Source organism: Rhinoderma darwinii, chromosome 8 (assembly GCF_050947455.1).
Source record: "Rhinoderma darwinii isolate aRhiDar2 chromosome 8, aRhiDar2.hap1, whole genome shotgun sequence".
Lineage (NCBI taxonomy): Eukaryota > Metazoa > Chordata > Amphibia > Anura > Rhinodermatidae > Rhinoderma > Rhinoderma darwinii.
In genome coordinates, this window is record NC_134694.1 from 17202207 (window position 1) to 17222191 (window position 19985).

The 19985-nt window shown below is 40.4% G+C and overlaps 1 protein-coding gene across 2 annotated transcripts in view; it reads left to right on the forward strand.

Moving 5' to 3' along the window:
- Window positions 1-418: 418 nt before the first annotated feature.
- The window catches only part of BGN (biglycan), a 54846-nt gene continuing 35279 nt past the window's right edge, over window positions 419-19985 (forward strand). Inside the window, exons 1-2 of one of the 2 annotated variants that reach the window (XM_075835353.1) lie at window positions 419-895; window positions 18902-19172. In XM_075835353.1, coding sequence (XP_075691468.1) covers window positions 18917-19172 — 256 coding nt within the window. In that variant the 5' untranslated portion in view covers window positions 419-895; window positions 18902-18916. Of the gene's footprint in view, window positions 896-17033; window positions 17073-18901; window positions 19173-19985 lie in introns of those variants that run through there. The other variant, XM_075835352.1, reaches the window with a different exon arrangement.

Sequence of the window (19985 nt, forward strand, 5' to 3'; positions counted from 1 at the left end):
TCAAACTAATGTTCTGCAATGTATCCTTCTTGGAGGATCTACAGTTCGACGTTGACCTCAGCCTCACCACTTTGTGTGTGCTTCTATTGTTGTAGTACCCACCTGGGATAAGCTATTCAGGTGGGAATTTTTCCTACATTTTAGAAGACCCACAGATATAGTTGACAATATTGTCCTAAGATGCCAACAAATAAAGATCTATACTAAAAACCCAAAAGAGTCCTGGTATGGTAGGAGAATATTAGGGGACTATGACTTAAAAAGGGGGAAGAACCTTCCTTCGTATCACTACGGTATCAGGCCCACATGGCTCCACGTGTGTTTAATGTCACGGCTCCATATACAAATAGACCTCATGACGTAGCCTTGGAGTAGACCATATAAACAGCCTGCCGCTCACTAGAATCAAAGAAAAATAAACACGGAATCGGTTTTATTTTTTCCTTAGGATATTTTTCATTGTGGAAAAACATTTGGAAGAACATAGAGCAGCAGATGAAGGATTTTTTTGTTATTTTTTTGGCAGGTGTGATGATAAAAGCCACATGTCATTGAAACCTCAAGTCGTTTACATGCATTATATCTTGAGAGGGGAGGAGGAGGTAAAGGCAATCCGAGCATTGAGTGCTGTGCTGTCTGCAAGGAAATTACATCCTTAAACCTCACACACAAAACCTGCAGCTAACAGCACTAGCCCAGTCAGTCCGACTAAGGGGGGCAGCAGGGTGGGAGCCTCCTTCTTAAGCACAAGAATTGGAAGTGAAGAAGCAACGGGTTGAGGAACAATAAACTCCTCTGGGGAAAGAGACAGTCTTTTTGGAAACGTAACATTGTATTCAGAATTGTACGGCAAGGAAAAAAACTTTTTTTTTGAAGTAACAAGAAAGAGAACAAGGTACAGTAGAACTTTCTTCTATGTTGTTTGCAGTCTATTGTACGGTATAGCAGGAGCTTTGTTCATGATATCTCCAGTGGTTGGACCCATATTATTTTTTTCTTAGGGTTTTTATTAAGAGGAAAAAATATGGTTCCAATTAAGAGCACTTTTTTTTCCATTGTACATTTCTACTCTAAATAAATAAAAAAGTTCAATATTTGCCTGTTTTTTTTGTTTTTGCTTTAGAATTTTTCGAATTTTCATTTTCTAAGCATCGGATATTCAATCATAAAGAATTCCGATGTGAACAATTCTTGGTAATATGGTGGGAGTAGTAAGTATTGTCTATGGAGTCTTCTTCATTGGTATGCAGCAGGGTATGATGGGGTACATTGTTGTGTGGGTATAAAGGGCTGCCGAGATTCCTGAGGAACTTCTGAAGTGTATGAATGAGACAGTGGAAGTGTTCAGGAAGGATTGACAAGTATAGAGTTTCCAGTAACCACCAGCAGAGAAACCACAGGATCTCACATACCATAGATTTGATGTGTATAGAGCTTTTTGTTAGGAGGGCAGATGATGGACAAATACCCACAGGACCCTGCATCAGCTTCTCAGGACTAGATCCATGGAGTTTATACTGCCAGCAATTATTTTGCTGTATTGGATATCATATCTGTAACTGCAAAGCTAATTTAAAGGAATTGTCCATACTTGTACAATTTTCATTATTTGAATTGAGCATGAAGTAGTCTTACTTTGTAATAAGGACTCTGCATTCATTTGGATCCTGAAAGCAAATCTGATGGACCATTGCTACATGAATGTTGGTCCTCTTATGATTCAAAGTAGTAGAGGATATATAGGAAAAAGTATAAGAATGTCATGTTTTTAGTTTTTTTTAAATAACTTTATTTATAAAAGCCTGATTCAATAATTTCTCTGCGCTGTAACTTGTTTTTGAGCTTTTGGGACTTTTATTCTGAATCTATGTATTTGATTCATTGGTGTAGGGGGAAAACTCTTACTGAACTGTCTTTACAATTATTATTTGAACCCCATCTTTTATTTGGCTCCAGACTACTAGTAATTTTTTTTTTTTGTGATTTGAAGATACTATGTCATTTTAAAACTGGTTCCAAATTTACTGTATATCTGACAAATAGGGACTCCAAATACCGTTTCCCAGATCTCACTTGTGGTCATGGGCAAAGTCTGTCTCTGACCAATCCGACTGTTCTGGCAGGACATTTTGGGGCTCGAATTTCCATTGTGGAGACCTAAAACTGGCCAAATATAAAATATTGTGAATGACCACCATGTAACTGATCATTGGATAGTATGTATAAACAATCCGACCATTAACATGCCAGACTGAACTGACAGATCGCCGTTTTTGCAGATTTTGGTCGGCTCTCGTGAGGATGATTTGCGTAAAATTGTAAAATGATGATGGACTAAAATGGCCAAAATCAGACATTTTGGCCAACTTCCATCTAGTTTGCATGACCAGCTTAAGTTGTTTTAGACTAAGCCATATGTTGTATGCAACAGTATACGAAAATCTTAGTTTCTTACTATCTTTTTGCCACCTATGATTATATACCATTACTATTGCTAGTATTGTTTATTACTTTATGCCAAATTTATCAGATTATGAATTGGCAGTGTTATTATATTGGAACTGTAACATAAAATGTAAAATAGTGTTTGTGACTGTTAGGCAGAAGTTTTATGATTATACTATGTCAGATAGCCTCCACGTGGGAGGTCTGAATTTTCCAAACCTTGTAAGAGCCTGAAACCCCATATTGTTCATCTCATTGCTACAGCCACATCCCATAAACCACTGTCTATGAGATGTTTCCTGTTTAAATTTATTTTATGCCATTGTAAATATTGCTTGAGTCCATAAGGGTTATTTCATTTGCAAGTCAACATTATATTTTAGCTTTGATAAGGAGGTGCAGATTATACGTATATGGAGAAGGAGGCAAGTTAGGCAATGTTTGGTGTAACCACTAGGCAATCTATGGATTTTTAGCCTCCAGAAATTCTCATAGTCCAACCAACAATGGCAGCCTCAGTAGGTCAGTTACCTAGATGGGATATTGCATACATCCCAGTTTGTACAGTAGGGCCATGTACCTTTTGAGGAATGAACAAGAAGATCTTTGCTTTCAGGATGACTACGTGAAATTGGAAATCAATTTTTACCCAAGTTAGAGACCATCTACCACCTTCTAAAGTCCTGTGAGATCTTGTCTTGGCCTGTTGACTCCAGCTTATAACTAGTGGACTAAGTGGTTATTACCTGATAATCAGCCTTATAAATAAATGTACCCTCTGCTGGCTATCAAAGGAACGGATAACCATGTAGATTATGCTAAAGGGTGTCTTGATATGAAGAAAGCAGGCCAGGAGGACTTCCAATGACTCCATCTTGGAGTCATTGGAAGCAGGCCAGGAGGACTTCCAATGACACCATCTTGGAGTCATTGGAAGCAGGCCAGGAGGACTTCCAATGACTCCACCTTGGAGCCATTGTAAGCAAGGCAGGAGGACTTCCAATGACACCATCTTGGAGTCATTGGAAGCAGGCCAGGAGGACTGCCAATGATTCCAACTTGGAGCCATTGGAAGCAGGCCAGGAGGACTGCCAATGACTCCACCTTGGATCCATTGGAAGCAGGCCAGGAGGACTTCCAATGACACCATCTTGGAGTCATTGGAAGAAGGCCAGGAGGACTTCCAATGACTCCATATTGGCGGACCCTGGAATGAGAGCTTACATTACATTGTAGAACTACAAGTATCAGCTTGTAGTCACTTCTGTTGTAAAGTTCATATTACAATTGATAATGGATGATGTACAGAATCAATCATCCAATAGTTTCTTGGAAACATAAGGAGGATGACAGGTAAGCATTCATGATAAGAAGAGATATCATGGTTGAACTTACTGATATGTAATATTCTCCACAGTCATAGTCACGGTTCGGCGTACTTGATTTTAACCCCTAATATGTGCTGGAAAAAAGATTATTTTGGCTGCTAGTAATGGAAAATGCTCAATCTAGGAGATGCTAAAGCTGCTGTCTCAGGCTTAGAGTGATTTAAGAGAAAGCAAAGGAAGACAGACTTGCCCAATTTTCATGCACCCTGGAGGGTCTGGAATGCTCAGCAAAAGTATTATATCATAGAAGTCTTAAGAATTATAGAGACACGCCTAACATATGGAGCCTTACCTACTAAAATAAGCATACATTTCCAGAACACCATACGAACCAGATGTTTATGTCTATAACTATACTAGAGAATATGAATCGCTATAGGCCAGTACACAATATATTCATAAAGAACCATAGCAATACTGGATTGTCAGATCCTAGCAGATTCTGGAAACAGCTACTGGTGACATTGATGGATCTCCATGTGTCTATGGTGACCTGCAGGAGGGCCCATCACAATCGACCAGGGCTAACACACTCAATACTTGGGAAAAGAAGAGTGTCACAGATTGTCTGTGCTGATATTTTTATATCATATGGCAAACTTTCTGGAAATCGGTGGTGGTCCAAGATCACTTACTCTACCAGGTGTTCATAGAATAACCACACACTCATATCCTGCAATGGACTATGATTTAGGGATTATGTGAGCGGCTAAGTGGTAAAAAAAAATGAAACCTGTACAAGCTACACATGGAGTCTCTACAGGTCCCTATCATGTAAACTGCAGGTACTCTGCGTACCACCATATGGTGCCCACATATAGCATTGTATTATCATGATGTTATGAAGCACCAGATAGAGCATGCCACAATTTTTTATCTGTTGGATTCCCATAGACGTCCTTGTATGTCATATTACGGCACATTACAGTTTTTATGGAACTGTTAGCCGGCCATGTGCATAAATTCATAGGGGTCTTCAGTTATAATCTGCCTAATTATCAATCCGATAATCTGGCAATAGCACTCGCTAATAATTATTGGATCCAAGAAGTGTCATGTATGATATTCCCTGTGCATATTATTGGAACATAATATTGTCAGAATATTTTATATCTACATGAAACTGGCAGATATTTTAGGACAAGTAAATTTCTAGACTAAACAAAGAAGCATGTGGAATGCAGTTTTCCATTTATTAGCATTAAAAAAATAAAATATAACCGTGTTTGATTCGGTTTGATGAGCCAGACTCACATTCTTTATTTCCGTTGTGAATTTTAAAGTTATGGTCACAACCATAAATCCAAAGTGAAGAATATATAGGCTCCCTGATTTTCAACTACTAATTTAACAATAGGGTATTAGCCATAGACTATCTCATTCATGGCTGTCCAGAAAATCCTTCATCGTTGTACCAATCCTCCGATAATTGGATGGGAAAGAGTGCAGCCCCTTACTACTTGTGATGTCACAGCAGTTACCGGACAAAAACCCCCATGTGATGTCACAGCTGGTTACATGAGTTAAATACACTAGTGATGTCACAGCAGCTTAACTAATTGAACAATACTTGTGATGTCACAGCAGTTACCCGACTAAAACCTCATGTGATGTCACAACTAGTTACATGAGTTAAATACACTAGTGATGTCACAGAATCTTGACTAATTGAACAACACTTGTGATGTCACAGCAGTTACGAGACTAAAACCCCCATGTGATGTCACAGCGAGTTACATGAGTTAAATACACTAGTGATGTCCCAGCAGCTTAACTGATTGAAGAACACTTGTAATGTCATAGTAGTTACCGGACTAAAATCCCAATGTGATGTCACAGCTAGTTACATGAGTTAAATACACTAGTGATGTCACAGCAGCTTAACTGATTGAAGAACACTTGTGATGTCACAGCAGTTACCGGACTAAAATCCCAATGTGATGTCACAGCTAGTTACATGAGTTAAAGACCCTAGTGATGTCACAGCAGTTTAACTAATTGAAAAATACTTGTCACAGCAGTTACCAGACTAAAGCCCCATGTGATGTCACAGCAGTTACCGGAATAAAACCCCCATGTGATGTCACAGCTAGTTACATGAGTTAAATACACTAATGATGTCCTAGCAGCTTAACTAATTGAACAACACTTGTGATGTCACAGTAGTTACCAGACTAAAACCCCAATGTGATGTCACAGCTAGTTACATGAGTTAAATACACTTGTGATGTCACAGCAGCTTACCTGAATAAAGGTGGAGCAGAAAGTAGCAGGTGTTTTTCTTACTGAAACCCACTTGCAATGTCATAGGTGCTTGTGTGACAAAAACACGGTTGTGATGTCACCGCAGCTCATCTGACAGAAGGACATTTGTGATGTCACAGTGGCGTGCCAGCTATACAACACCTCTTTATTTGCTCTCCAGAAAATGCCACACTCCAGTGTGCGAACCAGTGAAGAGTCTGTCTGGCAAGCTAGAGTTCAAGTGGAACCTCTGGTGGCCCAGGTTCCGAAACAATAATGGTCCCAGAGGTTCAGCAAAAGACAAACCTATTTGAAACTAATTTGGTGCTAGGGACAATTCTTATGGATCTGATTCACAAATAACCTTCTACATCTTATTATGGATTTGACCTGTGTGTACAATGACAACAACTAGGTTTAAAACGGAGTTAAAAGTGACCATGCACATGTTCTATATATAATGATAGTGGCTTTCAGAATAATTTCCTCTAGCGGGCTCATACTACTCCAGTCTGGGCCCATACTTCTCCAGTCTGACAATGGTGTCCTGCCACATGTACTGACCTGTAGTGCTAGTCCATATGCCCCGTCTTCTACTGTCTTTAGGCTAGCAATAAGGGAGTGGAGTAACACATGCCAGCAGGATCACACTACACATGGTTTGTTAATAGTTGGCAACCAAGGAGACACATAGGTTTTCATAGGAGCTGTATACACAAATCACTAGTCTTTTAATCAAGACTTTTTGCAAAGTTGCTTAGTTTTCTGTTTGTTTTAGATGCATTGGGGTAAGGGCTTGTCCACACACAACGGAATTGCTGCAGAAAATTTCTGCAGCAATTCTGTTGAAAAACGCAGACATTCCGCTGCGGCAGAAACGCAACATTTCCTGCGGTATTTATGGCAGAAAATGGAGTTTATTTTGCTGCCTTTTTCACAATGCTGGGTGATGACATCTCCTCTGAAAAACGCAGCAATTCTGTCCACATTCCGCAGCAGGAATTGACATGCTGCAGTCCAAAAAATACGCACCGCAGGTCAATTTCTTCTCAGAAATTTTACGCAGAGTGTGGATGAGATTTGTTAAATCTCATCCACTATGCTGCTACTGCATTCTGCTGCGTATTTTCCGTCTGAAACTCTGGCCGGAAAAAACGCAGAAATTTCGCAGCGTGTGGACGAGCCCTAATAAGAAAAGTGTGTTGCAAAGGTATACATAACCTATAGTGTGTTTTTTTTTTTAGGAGAAAACATGCCCTGCCCACCCCTCTCCCCCAGTTATGCCCCTGCATGCAGCACTCTGAACAAGTCTTGACTCCTATATCATCTTGTCCTACAGCCATAGTTGAGATGCAATCATATCATTTAGCTTGCTATGAGATTGCATAGATTATAACAGCAAGAAATGAGAAGCCGTTTTAGTTCTAAGGCTGGGTTCACACGACCATGTTATGTCCGTAATGGACGGAACGTATTTCGGCCGCAAGTCCCGGACCAAACACACTGCAGGGAGCCGGGCTCCTAGCATCATAGTTATGTACGATGCTAGGAGTCCCTGCCTCGCTGCAGGACAACTGTCCCGTACTGTAATCATGTTTTCAGTACGGGACAGTAGTTCCACGGAGAGGCAGGGACTCCTAGCGTCGTACATAAGTATGATGCTAGGAGCCCGGCTCCCTGCAGTGTGTTCGGTCCGGGACTTGCGGCCGAAATACGTTCCGTCCATTACGGACATAACATGGTCGTGTGAACCCAGCCTTATGCTGGATAAAGGTTCAATGACATTGTTCAATAACCCCCAGACGAAGGCTTTCAGCCAAAACGCGCGTCAGGATGTGAGGGATCGCAGCCATTCATATCTTTATCTTTCTATGGGTAAGCTACTGCCATGTATTAACATATATATATATATTTTAACTTACGTGCTGCTAAACCTTTCAATGGAGTTTGGGTGGCACACTGATCCTATTCCAACACTGCCGTAATATGTGGGGGGTTGTTTGAAGATTGGGACTGGATTGTTCCCCCTTTTCCCCATCTTAAATATTGTTACATGTTGTGACCTACTTTGTTCAGCCATCTGCCCACCCAAGCTTGTTGCTGCCTGGTGTCCATTTATCACACTGTGGAAATCATCTCCGAATTTTAATATATATGTTTTATATTTTTGATCTTTTATATTGTATTGTGTCCTATAGACTCCATTTATTTTTAGGTTATTATTTCTGTTTGGTAAGTCGATACCATTGATACCATGTAATAATTTGGCAAGTGCATGCCCCTTATATATGATAGCACAGTTTTGATGAGTTGGAAGGGGATTGTGGTTGTTCTTCGTATTGGTTTACTATTCAATAATTGTATACATTAAAAGACCCCTCTGCCAAATAAGAAGACACTAGATTTATTTATGGCACCTAGTAAATGGGGGGTCCTGTTAAAAATTTTGCATTGGGGCTGCCCATGGTAACAGGGGTGAGACAAACTCTCATGATTTTCAAGACAGGGTTTCAGAATGTGCCCCGCCATCCTTGGTCCCTCAAGCTCAGCATTGCTACTCCACACATTCCTCAGCCCTGCAGGGCAATGTTCTACTGATCACTCCTGGCTACAATATGTGAGCCCGTCTGCCCTAGAACTGTACTACGATCTATGGAGGTCTGTAGCTGGCAGTAGGAACGCCTTTGTAATGCCATTGATTTGTTTGGAATCTCTGCCACCATTGTCGTTTCACCATGATGTAGCTTTGTACTATGCAGAACATGTTCACGCACGATCAAAGGATTATAATATGAAAGACAATTTACAGTTTTGTATGTTTCCATTTAACATAGAGGCTACAGCTTGTAACACGAGGATGATGACATTAATGATAATGCACAAAACATCAAATTTAATGAGGAACCTTCATACCAACAAAGGTCACCAAGAGAATGGGGTATAAACATTAGATGACAGTCCATGATTGTCAAACAACCAAGTACTATTGTAGTAGGCAGTATATAATATCTAACAGAGGCATAACTAGGGGGCAATAAGGTTGGCATTTACAAACCAGTCAGTCATGTCATCGAGGCCAAAAGACAATGTCCAAAGATGGCCGTACACATTCACATTAGATAATTGTCGACCAACAGATATCGCCCCCGACCTTCCCATAAACATTCGCACTTAGCTTCCCAATTTCAGTGGGAACAGGGAGACAAGCTGCTGCCAGACACTACTGATAAAGGATCGGGCATGTGCCGAACAATATGCCCAATCCTAGTTTCCTCAACCATAATTGGGAGGGCTGACCTGCAAACATTAATCTAATGTGTTTGGACAGATTTAGGCTGGCCATAGACATAGTGTTGGGGAAGGCAGGAGGGAAAGGTAGCTGGTAAACACTCCTGGCGCCATTTACATCAGATGAAACCAATAAATCCAGCCTGGATTATTAATTGCTCCTCAGGGGTGTTCTGATAGAAACAATAAGCATTATATCATCGACAAGTCCTAATACAAATGGGGAAACTGGGTCAACAATCTAATCTCTATGGCTGTCTTATCTGGCACTCATTAACACATTGAGTCTGGTCTAGTACATCTATGGGACCACGCCCAGTGTCGAGGTACCCGGAGGCGATCTTTGGCTGGCCTCCTTCTCCCCTGCCACTTTCTGTATGCCTCCAATTTCACACATTGGCTTTTTCTCTTGGATTCATGTAGAATCTGACAGAAAAAAAATTTGTGTTATGCTCAATCCCATCATGGCCGTATTACAGAAATCAAGGAAATAGTTATAGGGGGTAAACAGGTAGCCATGGTGTGTGATGGAGCCAAAAATCCCCTTTTCCACATAAGAAGATTTCAGTATTATGGATGGCACATAATAGGGTTTTATATAAAGGCATCATATGGCATCGTATGGAACTATAGGGACATGTGCATGAGCCCTAATGCTTCACATTGAACATCTATACATTGATTGGTCCACTAACAAATGCTGATCACAGGGGCTCTCAGCTATCGGCCCCCTCGATCCAGCTCACATGAGCCTATCCCCGGGACGCAGCTGGTCTCTGAATGACCTACAACTTGTTGGGAACCTCTTTTCCTACAATCTTATTTTCCCACATTGTATAACTTCCCAGGTCACCAGCACCATAAGGGTAATGCGGGTAGAAGGTCTATCTTTTCTACTTGTTTAATTTGGATGAAGATTTATTATTTTTCATATGAGTCTGCTGATTAAAATCTTTTCAGAAGAAGTAGCTCAGCAGATACAAGATTGTACCAAAAATAAATATTATCCAAACTCTTTAGGTGAACCTTGGAAGGTTCAGTCGAGTTTAGACGTAGACAGTAGTAGCTAATACAAACATAATAAGATGATAAGGAGCAGTAGGAGACATTGCCTCCCCGCTGTACAGCCCGCTGCAATGAATGCTATTTCCTTCATTATTTCTTCCCGTTTCTTCTAGAAGTGATAACTAGTGCCAAGAAACTTGGTTGAACCTACCCAGGAAATGATAATTACTGTGAAAAATTTGTACCTCAGGTCTCCACCGAAACTTCTTGCGAAACGTTGGGATGTAAACTAACTTCATAACATATATCCAAGATGTCTGGCTCCATGTGTCATTTTTAATGCCAGTAACATAATACTAAGCTGGACGTCCGACCTCTTGCCTGAACAGGCCATGTTTGTATGTTATATATGTTTGTAGCCTTCCACAGTTTACATATAGAATTAATCATCATAAAAAGTTGAGTCACTTTGTAAATACATTACCTTACTTATCTTGTTCTGATCCTGAGTTACAATCTGTATTATACTCCGGAGCTGCTTTCTCAATTCTGCTGGCTTCAGAGCTGAAATCTTACAGCATCCCCTGCATGTTCAGTTTCTGCACAGAGTTTTCTCTGGTGATTTGAATTCTGGGAAGTATAGTCTTTACACCAGACACTGGATAGTAGTCTGAAAAATTAACTGTTTCACTGTATAATTGGAGCAAAAATAAACTATTATGACTTACAGTATAGCATTTATATAGGTCATGGGGGTACAATATTACTCATAATATATATCTCAGCTGCTGCAGAACCTGTTTTCTAAGTTTAAAGTGTTTGTTCTAGATCCACTTGTTTTTACTTTTATTACCCACCAATCAGACATGTCTGACCTCCATGTGACCCTCATTGTTGCCGAGAATAAGGCCCGAAATTCCTGTTCTCGGCCATCTCACTCGGTGCTTTCGATGCTCTCATTCATCAATATGGAGAGGGATGGCTCATCCGGCTCTCCGGCATAGAACGGGGATTTGGGGCCCCTCATCACAGAGGTATGACCTGTGGACAACCCCTTTAAGATGTGTATTATGATGTTCTGCAGCATCTGAGGTGTGGGTTATGATGTTTTGCAGCATCTGAGGTGTGTATTATGATGTTTTGCAGCATCTGAGATGTGTATTATGATGTTCTGCAGCATCTGAGGTGTGGGTTATGATGTTCTGCAGCATCTGAGGTGTGTATTATGATGTTCTGCAGCATCTGAGTTGTGTATTATGATGTTTTGCAGCATCTGAGGTGTGTATTATGATGTTCTGCAGCATCTGAGGTGTGTATTATGATGTTTTGCAGCATCTGAGGTTGGTATTATGATGTTCTGCAGCATCTGAATTGTGTATAATGATGTTCTGCAGCATCTGAGGTGTGTATTATGATGTTCTGCAGCATCTGAGGTTGGTATTATGATGTTCTGCAGCATCTGAGTTGTGTATAATGATGTTCTGCAGCATCTGAGGTGTGTATTATGATGTTCTGTAGCATCTGAGGTGTGTATTATGATGTTCTGCAGCGTCTTAGGTGTGTATTATGATGTTCTGCAGCATCTAAGGTGTGTACTATGATGTTCTGCAGCGTTTTAGGTGTGTATTATGATGTTCTGCAGCGTCTGAGGTGTGTATTAGGATGTTTTGCAGCATCTGAGGTGTGTATTATGATGTTCTGCAGCCTCTGAGGTGTGTATTCTGATGTTCCACAGCATCTAATGAGTGTATTAGGATGTTCTGCAGCATCTGAGGTGTGTATTAGGATGTTCTGCAGCATCTGAGGTGTGTATTAGGATGTTCTGCAGCATCTGAGGTGTGTATTAGGATGTTCTGCAGCAGCTAGGATACAGAACTGTATATTAGACAATACAGCTGCTATAGAACCTCTTTTAATTAAAAAAAGGGAGCACTACATGTCAGTCAGTCAGTCGTTGATACAGGAGAAGGAACTTACTGCAAGTGATCTGTGGCAGAGTCTTCTGTAGGAAGAGCTATAAAATCGGTATAATCATCAGGTTCTGACATCAGAATGTGATGTTAATACAAATAATATTCAAGCATGTCAATGGATAATGTCCATTGAGATAGATAGATAGATAGATAGATAGATAGATAGATAGATAGATAGATAGATAGATAGATAGATAGATAGATAGATAGATAGATAGATAGATAGATATGAGATAGATAGATAGATAGATAGATAGATAGATAGATAGATAGATAGATAGATAGATAGATAGATAGATAGATAGATAGATAGATAGATAGATAGATAGATAGATAGATAAATAGGATTGAGATGTTAGGCAAAAATGTTCAACAGTAGCCTTCAGAGGTGTTCCGCTTGATATCTTGGTACCATAAGTGGCAGGGGTTGCTTCTTCACATTATATTTACCATCTGCTACAAAAGTTGACACCTCACATGATGAATCCCTGACATCTTGCTCACAGATGTGTTCACCATAATACAGAAGGAACTAAGAGTCATTAGACCAGGTGACCCATCAATGGCCCAGTTTGGTGCTCATGTGCTCACTGGAGTTGTATTTTCTTGTATTTGTTGGACAGCAGTAGAGCACAATTTGGTTTTCTCAGGATGGAATGAAGATGGGTGGAGGGCCCTGAGAAAACTATTTGGTGAAGGCCTTAAAACCCCCAGTAACAGTGTCAAATAGGTTAAGCTGACTATACACTGACTATACAATTTGTCCAAGCAGAGCAGATAGCAGTGCAGACAGATGGGGCATTGGAGCTCCGAGCAAAGAAAAAGAAGCTGCTACTCATGTGTCTTTCTGCTCGAAGAGCCTGGTAAAGCATTGAGGGATCAGAAAGGTTGAGGCCCCGAGGTGGTTGAGGCCCCTGGGTAATTGCCCCTTTTGCCCTCCCTATAATCCAGCCCTGGGTTGTCTGCTGGTATAGCCTAACAAAGCCAAGTACTGACATATTGTACATTTTGCGATTACTTTTTGAACAACAATTTAGTTTTTATGCCTGAATATTCTTGCCAAACTTGTGAAGTATCTAGGCATCTAGTGTTCATAGATATGGGTTAACTTTTTAACATTTATGTTCTTCCTGGGCACATACTGCATGTATTACACACAGTCCAGTGAACTAGATTATAGGATTTATTATCATTGGCAAGGGCTGGATTGTAAGAAAAGCTATGCTAAAAAAAAACACCCAAAAAATGAAGACTGTAAAGAGGAATAGAGCTCACAGCTGGAGAGCCATGAACTATAATTGTGACTGAATGAAGAATGTTCCTCCAAGGGCTTTATATAAAGGCTTATGTTAACTAAACACACACCCTCCCACATTGTGAGCCATAACATTACAAAGTGAGAACAGGCAATGGGGTGACAACCAGGCCCGGCATGAAGAATATAGTTCATTTTATAAAGCAGATAAAGCCTTAATACTCATTCAAGGTCTCATTAATAAGATCAGATAGGGGGCACTGCAGCACTTAGCGAATGTGCCCTTGACTGTATGGGTTGGTTTGGGGGCACGGTCACTCAAAAGTATCTTATCGAACCATGGCCATCAATGGCGTTGAATGAGGGCAGTAGGGTTAGCATTTTAAGGTCTAGAGAAGGTAGTATGAGGCATATAGAAATCTAAGGGATGTTGAATGGCAACTGGGCATATTCCGCCCCAGGTAAGGGCAGCACATTACGTGAATAGGTCCGTCCTGCTATTAGCCAAAATTAGACAATAAATATTGTGCTGTTTGGTGAATACATGCGATCAAAGAATACACATGACTCATAGTCTGGTATATTCATAAGGGAATCATTCCCCCACCCTACTCACCAGTGATTTACAGGCTGCTGTGTATGAAGATACCTCTGAGAGGGGGCGGGTGGAGTGCTCACCATATGAATTCACCGGACTATGAGCCCGGCCTGTTCTTTGAATGCTCCTGTTAGCCAAATGGCACAAATACTCTTGGGGCCAGTTTTAGCTAATAGGAGGATGGACCTGTCCCCATACTATGCTGCCCCTACCTAGGGCAGCATATTCAGCTTTTGGTTTAAAGGGGTTTGTATCCTTTGGACAATTCCTTTTAGTTAGAATGGTCCCCTGTCAATAAGCAGGATACAGAGGTAAAAATAAAACAAACAAAAAAACAAACAAACTGAATAACAATTTGATGTATGGCATATAGTAGTAGCAGAGGTTCACACAGAGTTATCAAAGTCCCCAGATCAACATGAGCTGATCTGATTGAGTCCCACTTCTGGGATCCCAAGACATTAGCTGTAATCAGTGGGGGAACCTGGAAGCAAGTGTTCAATTTCACTGCAGCGCCACCACAGGTGAAATGAAGCATTACACAGTTCTCATTGAAATCAGTGGGGGAAATCAATGTTGGGTCCTCCAGAGGATGAAATACTCTTTACAACTACTTAGAATTCCTTAATTGATGTAAAATGTGTATTGCCATCTTGAGTAATGAACGAGAAAGTATCTCATCTTGCATAAAGATGGTTTATGCAGATACACATTATTTAGACAGAAAATGTTGCTCCTCATAATTTCCGTTTATGAAATGGTCGCTAGGAAATTGAAACATCCCAGCTGCCGCATCTGCCCTCCGGAAGGCCTCAATTCTCCCTTCATGGTGGTAGTCATTTTATAACTAATGCTTGGTCACTAAACAACAACAGCTGCTTTACAGTCAAACAAACACTATGACATGATGGTCGGTATGAGCTGTCCCTATGTATACAAAGCTGTACAGGAACGTAATACCGGGATCGGTTATTATGAAGCTAGATGTAAAAGACCTCCTTAATTGAAAAGAGTAGACATACTGCACAATGCCAAGAATATAACACATTAAAAAGGATCGTTCTTCTGTATTTTGGGGCTTGGCTCATGAGTTGAGAAAAACCACGTTGTGGGAGGTTTGTAATAAGCAAAACAAAAATAAAACAGAAACCATATGTGCAGGGGTCTCTTGGATAATGTCACCAAGTAGCCTAAAACAAAACTAGTCAACAAAATCAAGATCCATAATGATCCAGTAGATCTGGATTAGGATCAACATGATAAGGTAAAGAACTATGTTCTAGATCATTAGAACCTCTGAAAAAATCTGAAAAACATTGTTTTCATTGTGACATATAAGGAAAGAGGCCCATATATGTCCATACAGTTAGGGACTCTGACAGTTGACTGCTCCAAATATATACACTGTCCCTTTAAGACCTAAAGCAGGGATAATCAAAATGTATTTTAAGGGTTTTTGCAATTATTATGAGTCATTTGAGGTATTTGCCAAAAACATTGATGTGTTTTATAGGGTGTATAGGGTAGATTGTCGTGGTTTCCAAACTTTTCAGCAAGCCATACTTATCGGCAGCACTTATTGTGTGGTCCCAACTAATTTCTATAATTGTACTGTATATGTACCAGGTGTGCCATACCTGTGGTTATTGAGAACCTAGTGAATGGTGGTACCTACTGTAAGATTGTTTGGTTGAACAAAAGTTTACAATAAGTTATCCTTATAGGGGTATTTTCCACTATTAAGATGTATGGCATATAAATTTGACAGTGGGGGCTGCCCACCCATGGTCCTCCATTCCCAGTGAAGGATCGGCCACGCATCTTCAGTCAATTACCATTGAAGACTAAGTGAGTTACGGCAATAAGAGTGTGAGCATGTATCTCCCATAGATTGCAATAAACATTGACCATCCAAAAGTGGCCAACTCTCTGTTGGACTCTATATTTTAACCTGTTGGGTGCCGGTAATAGGCAACATCTGTTACTAACATTCTCAAAGTTGATCTACCAGTTTATCAGATGTTTACCCTACCATTGACCTTTGTGCTATCTACCATTGGACCGTTTACCCAAGTAAAGGCCCTTTTACACTGGGCGATTATCGGGCAGACAAGCGTTCATAGAACGCTCATTGCCGATAATTGTCTTGTGTAAACAGGGCAGCAATCAGCAGATGCTGATCGTATCGTTTTAAAAAAGTGAAATATTATCTTTGTTGGCAGCACCTCTCCTGTGTAAACAGGGAGACGCGCTGCCGACATGATAATAATGTATGGGGACGAGCGATCAGAGTAACGACCGCTCGTCCCCATCCATAGCTCCGTGTGACAGGAGCAAACGAGCGCTGATCAACGATGTCTCATTGATCGACGCTCGCTGCACCGGCCGAATCTCAGCAGGTGTAAAAGGCCCTTTTGCATCTTCTTCTAATTGCCCAATATATATGAAGTAATAGCATGCACTTTTACTAAATGACAAGCCTGGTAAGTTATTAGTTCAATGTCTCTTTTATAAATTAAATTTTAACCAGGGCCAGTTCAAGGTCTATGGAGGCCCCTATGCAAAACATAAAGTGAGCAAAAAACAGAAGCAGGGAGTACCCAAATAATGCTACAACAATGCCCAGATAACAGTTCTGAGGTCCAAGTTTTCAAGCCAAGCATCAGAGACTGGTAGTTAGGATAGCCAGAGGAAACCTCTTGATTTTGGTGGCATTGGCCCCTTTTGCCCTCCCTATGATCCGTCCTGGTAGTGACTGTCAATCTTTTATACTTCCCTGTGTAGATCGGTGGATTCATGTACTAGGTTGGCTCAAGAATTCCAGTATTTTGATTTAACCGAACGCCTTCAGTATGTGGGGAGTATTCCAGCTATCGGTAAGAGGTGACGGTCAATCACCTTATTTTTAACAGATCTTGCGCTTTCTCTTAGTGCTCCAGCAGTAATTTCTGTAGCATAACAGTATAAGTGTTGACCCAAATGTAGTGGCATACTGTATGAAGATGCGAAATGTAGAACTTGGCAATGAGTGGATGACTATGTTTTCCGGCATGTCTATGGTCACTTGTGACTAATTATTCTGGAACTCCACAAATGTTCCTAAATGACAGTGTCTGATATAAGGGAACTTAGTACATGTTCCACGTGGTGCAATTCTCTGGATATTTCATGCCTGTAATTCAGCTGCTGGTGATAGGCTATAATTTTGTAGCTATTTTTGATGGACATTTCATTACAGAATAGTCATTTAAGGCAAGAGTCCCACCACAGACGTTAGACATGCTATTCCCTAAAATATACTGTAGGCATTCTTGAGGTCTCTAGTGTCCATTTGCAAGACTGTGTTGACTTGCCAGTAAACTGTTATAGAAAGTTGAATAGGTTTTTGTTGCTATTGGTGTTCGGTCAAATGTACGGTATTCTAGGTTAGTATCACGAAAATAATTTCTGGTGGAGGAGACCTGGGATATGGATGTCACAGTTTCCTGCATCTTCACTGGATGTTAGTGGGGTGGAGTTTCACTGCACTATCCATGTCCAGAGCTACTGTACTTACGTTGGAACTTTTTCATGTGGTCAATCTTCAGGGCTGTTGCATGGATTCCTGCAGAGGTGTAACTTGAAGCCCCTGAGCCGGAATGCAAAATCTGAAACAGAACCCCCACCTACGATGTGTTATTTATAATACTGGAGTCTTCTTATGTAACATAGGGGTCCTAGACTCCAGTGCCAGGATGCTACTTCTACCTCTGCACTCCCTAGCTACTCCCCTGATGGGACCTTAATGCATGTTTTAGTATGGAGTTAAACATTTTGAATACATTTCTACTTCAATTTTAAGCATCAATGATTCCTAAGCAGAAGGACAACATATTGCTGGCTGAATGGCAACAACATTATTACGTATAATTGTTGCTTCCACTGAGTTCTATTAAAATTATATATTGACATGAGCAAACAGGCTTTTTGGATCCCATACCTTCCAACATTTTTGATGGTCCCAACGGGGTTTGACATGCCAAGGCCCCTTACCCTATGTCTTCTACATTCCTATATGTACCTGAGTCATATTTCAATGGCATACACAAACAGTTACTTATACAGCTATAAATGCAACCTAGAAGTATACAGAGATAGAGGAAATGTTGGGGGTATCTAGGGCCATTTTGACAGCAATTTCCTGCAATTTTAATTTTTCCTTGTTTTCTTTGCTTGTTCATTTTTTGTTGTGTTGTTGACTGGAAGTTATGTAATTATGTTGGAAACGTAATGAATTGCAAATAGTTTAGATCACAAAAAGGACTGGGTTTTTCGAAAAAAAGAAAATTTTCAAGGTAGATGACAATCACGAAGATGTTATTCTGTATTGGCGTACATAGATGCAACGGGGCCCCGTAGCAAAGATCAAAATGGGTCCACCATTGTGATGCCAGATTTGCCACCCAGGTCAGAAGGGCCTGATGTTTGTTACCCCCTCCTTACCATTTAGGTCATTTGCCCTCCTTGTTGTTTGCTAACAATTCTGGAGAGAGGATCCCTGAACAGGTTCTTGCCCCCCAACAGAGCGGATGGGATCAACCAGGGCTGGGCCACTTCTCTTTAAGGGCTTCAAAGCAGCCACATGATCTGTCTCTATTGTATGAAAGAGCTACAACCATACAAGACATTACATAAACTGACCAACGATTATCTTCTCTCTTTTAAGGTTATCACTGTAATAATGAAGACCTTACTTCTCCTGTGTTCCTGGGTGATCCTCTGCAATGCACTGCCATTTGAACAAAGAGGATTCTGGGACTTTTCAATGGATGATGGACTAACAATGATGAAAGATGAGGCAAATGAGGATGGGTCAGGTCTCCCTGTTTCTCCTTCAGGTGTTGTTCCTACAGTTTTTTCTGCTGCCATTCCTCCCTTTGACTTATGTCCATTTGGATGCCAGTGCCATCTACGTGTAGTCCAGTGCTCTGACCTTGGTGAGTTTACATTTTGAAACATTAAAATGTACATGTTGGGTAACTTTATGAATACTTGGCTTTATTTATCTTGTACTGATTCTGAATCACATGATATTTTCATCTCCTTTCAGGTCTACACTTAAATTTAGAATTTTCCTAGTTTCTAGTTACCAGAGTGCAATGGATTCTGGCCCATGGCCCTCATGTATGAAAGTTAGTGCATACAAAACAAAACATGGAGGTGCTGACCACAGCAATCAATTGGGTTTAAGCTGTCATATATAAGGCAGATTACAATATGAATGAAGTGATCTGATTGGTTGTTGGGCAACACCTCAACTTTTTGACCCGCAGTGCTTTTTTTTTTTATTATGTAAGACCCATTGATAATGGTTTATTAAAAATGTGTCATGATCTAAATCATAATCATAATCGAAATCTAAAATGGCTGCATAGGTAAGGCAAGAGTAAAATAAGGAGTTACCCTTTAAATTTCTCGCTTTCAGCTCCAACTAAGAATAAACCATATGTACTTTCCTGAATTACTTCCTATCAGGCCATAAGGGACAGTTGAAAAATCTTTCTGTGGATTCTTTCGTATACTTAAGAGTTTTTAACTAGTGCTGGGGTTCTTGAGGAAACAGTCTTTGATTTATAGGAGCGGATTGTATATCATAGTTACGAGTAGCTGGTGAGAGACTGGAATTTTAAAATGTTCTTACTAGAAAAAAAAGGCATTTCCTGCCTTATGGCCCCTTTGGCAATGAACTAACTATGGGGTATGAATATAATTAAGCCATAGTTAGTAAATTAGATAATAAGGTTTTGTAT